This window comes from Atta cephalotes (assembly GCF_000143395.1).
Source record: "Atta cephalotes unplaced genomic scaffold scaffold00081, whole genome shotgun sequence".
NCBI classification, from domain to species: Eukaryota; Metazoa; Arthropoda; class Insecta; order Hymenoptera; family Formicidae; genus Atta; species Atta cephalotes.
In genome coordinates this window covers 149,835-153,216 of record NW_012130145.1, presented here as the reverse complement: position 1 = coordinate 153,216, position 3,382 = coordinate 149,835, and the positions used below count along the sequence as shown (strand labels likewise).

The 3,382-nt window shown below is 29.9% G+C and overlaps 1 protein-coding gene across 1 annotated transcript in view; it reads right to left on the bottom strand.

Annotated features, from left to right (window-relative positions):
• LOC105624509 (TATA box-binding protein-associated factor RNA polymerase I subunit B) overlaps positions 1–2,782 on the bottom strand; it is an 11,104-nt gene extending 8,322 nt beyond the window's left edge. The window contains exons 1-6 of the mRNA XM_012205869.1: positions 2,696–2,782; positions 1,504–1,597; positions 1,177–1,381; positions 860–989; positions 673–770; positions 275–490 (exon numbers count right to left, since the gene is read on the bottom strand). Coding sequence (XP_012061259.1) covers positions 275–490; positions 673–770; positions 860–989; positions 1,177–1,381; positions 1,504–1,597; positions 2,696–2,782 — 830 coding nt within the window. The remainder of the gene's footprint in view (positions 1–274; positions 491–672; positions 771–859; positions 990–1,176; positions 1,382–1,503; positions 1,598–2,695) is intronic.
• Positions 2,783–3,382: the final 600 nt, after the last annotated feature.

Genomic DNA, 3,382 nt, shown 5'->3' with positions numbered 1-3,382 from the left:
TATATATGTGTGTGTGTGTGTGTGTGTGTGTGTGTGTGTGTGTGTGTGTGTGTGTGTGTGCGCGCGCGCGCGCGCGTCGTGTGTACATATATATATATATATATATATATATATAATATATAAAAAATATTAAAAAAAAGCAAACACAATGTATATAATGGAGCTAAACGTAAAAAAACATTAACAAATAGTGTTTACAGTAATACAATATATACATTAATTCATAATCTTATTATTGTGAAACTTGAAACTTACAAAAAGATCTATAAATTACCTTATCATATCACTTAAATGTATATCCTGATTATGAATTCTTAATGCCAAATACAAGATTGCCCATAACTTGGTAGGTGTTATTAATTCTGGACTTGTTTTATACTGAGTCGTTACATGATTTTGTTTGTATTTGCTGCGTTTGGATCTTGACACTTTTTTTGCCATATTCTCTATTTTATGCTTCTCCTTTTTAGCAGCTGAATTAAATTTTATCCTATACATTGCATATATATGTATATAGAAAAAAAAATATAAATATATATACTATAAAAAATATATATAGCATAAATATATAAAAATATTAAAAAATATTAAAAAATAATGGAGAGAGTGCAATCACTCTTTTTTCCTAGTTCTTTCATACAATTCATTCCTTGTTTGTGCTTGTTTTTTTACCTTATATTTTTAAAAGATTGTTCACTAGAATGTGCATCTTCTTCTGAGCTTACTTGTGACCGCATAAATCTATCATAGTCTGCAGTAACCATTAGTTTCTATGCACAAGACATATTATATTGTTAATAAATTTTCAGAAATTAGATTTTACAAATACATTACATTAGCTATGTTTGTTGTATCATACTTTACTCCTATTTAATTCTTTTAAAGAGGTTCTTTCGTTTGGATAAATAATTGTAGAATCTGCTGTGCTTTCAGTTTTTATTCGTTTTTGGGGTCTCTTTGGAATTCTGCCATATAGAATTTCAGCATCTCTATAAAAATGTATTATGTTATTATTCTCAATTTTAGGATTAATTAAAATTTTTTATAAACAGTTAATTTTTACAAATATTTCAAGAATTCCTGAAGAAAATGAAATAAATAAAAGAAATACATTGATAAATATTTCATCATTACAGAAATTTTGAAATAAATGGTTGATATACAATATATAATGACCTTTTCTGATATCTTCTAGCTAATTTTGGTATCACTTTCTTTTCTGTAGAGACAAAAGCTACTTCTAGTTTTCCCAAATATCTTGCCCACAATTGTAGCACTGTTACTTTTATATCGGCTGATACACCAAGTTCAATAAGCTCATTTGTCAAACCAATTAAAACAAAATTATATAATTCCCAAGATGTCCATCTGCTCTCCACATCTATGCAAGAAAATATCTTATTGATTATAAATCAAATGAAATTGAAATGTTTGATTATCATTATGTATTATAATATAAACTAATATATATAATAGTTATTTTTTCAAAATATAAAGATAAACCTGTTCTATCACGTTTTGTACGATAGATTTTTGTTTTTCGCAATCTCGTAGTATTGTTTATAGGTAAATCATACTCTACTTCTTCTCCAATGTCCTAAACAAATGAAAATTGAAATTGTACTGCTAGTTCTTCTCAACGTAATTATTTAAAATAGTTCTCTCATCTCCGATTTCTCTCATCTCTGAATTTAATAAAATTAGGCTTATTCGATGCATTTTTGTATGAAACAAAAGAATCCATAAGAAAAAAAACATTAGGTCCGTTCCACGAATCGGGATATTAAGCTTTAAAGTTGATGACTATTGAAGTTAGGATATCTATTATAACGATGAGATACAGCAGCACAGTCATGCAACATGTACTTGAGACTAGAATAAGTATTTTCCATTTTAATTATATAAATTCTCTGCTTTAAGAATATATTATTTTCTATGTAATTTTTATTTTAGTTAGGTATTTGTCTACAATTTAAAAGCATAAATTCTCTGCTTTAAAAATAAATTTTCTACTGTAAAAATAAAAATTATATAGAAAATAATATGTAAATGTATTTTTAAGGCAACATTTATCTTAAACTCCTACAGTTGCTTCAATGAGAAACAAGCGCTGGCAACTCCTTTTGAAAGCTGTAATTGAGCTGAGAAAAGCTCTCTGACCACAGATCTTCTTCAATTGATTTTTGTATCCCGTGGTACTTGGCCTTGCTGTAGAGGCCGAAATCCGCTGAAGAAGAGGAAGGAAAGGAGAAAATTTGCATTTTTAAAGCAGAGAATTTGTGTAACTGTACTATACTATAGATATATCTATATTATAGATGCGACAAATTTCCTAACCTGAATATCAATTTCAACAATCAATAACTCGTTCGCGGGACAGAGCAACACTTTTTTTTGTCAAATTTGTTCATATCCTACAAAAACGCGAAGATGAGGCTAAAACAATTACTATCGCTACATCTCGTCGGTATAACAAATATCCTAACCTCAATAATCATCTTTAACGCTTAATATCTCAGTTTGCGGAGCCGATCAAATATTTTTTCTTACAAATTCTTTGGTTTCGTGCAAAAACGCGTCGAATAAGTCTAATTTTATCAAAATCAGAAGTGAGGGGACTATTCTAAATAATAACCCTTTTCAAAACGTACTCACACGTATACACACGTGTATACGCATTTGTAAAGAACATTACCTGGCTTTGCGTTTGACATATCATACAAAAGGAATAACCAGACGTTTTAAAAAAATCGCTACAACCACAGATTACACACTTCAGCATTTTCGTTGGTAAATATTTGAAAAAAAAAAAATACAACAAATAGGTTCAGATCATTCGGTATCGGATCACTAACAAGATACGAAATAATTAGATTTGTTTGCGTTGTTTGAAATTCACAAAAATGTTTGCACTTAAAACAGGATAAATATATATTCGGGCGTTGAAAGGAGAGAAAAAGAAAATACGAAGTTCACAAGGTGCAAGAAACGTGAATAGATTCTGACTCGAGAATCAATTCTTTTCATACTCAAGAATCGAATCATCGAGAAACTCGATTCATTGGGCGAGTTCAAGACGGCAAAGCGGCTAGGCATGCTTAAGGATGAAATCACACGGTGCGGAATAGAAAATGCGTCATAGAAGCAACCAATCAGCGCTATTCGGAATAACGCAAAATAATGCTGATCGATTGTTTCTATGATGCCTTTTCTACTCCGCAGTAGTTTTTTGCATTGTGTGATTTCACCCTAAGGATACCGCACAATAAAAAGAACAGAGGATAAAATCTTAAATAATAATAATCTTTAATAATAAGCACAGGCAATAAGCACAGGCAATAGAATAACGAGCCGTCCAATCAGAGCTCTGGCATATAATATC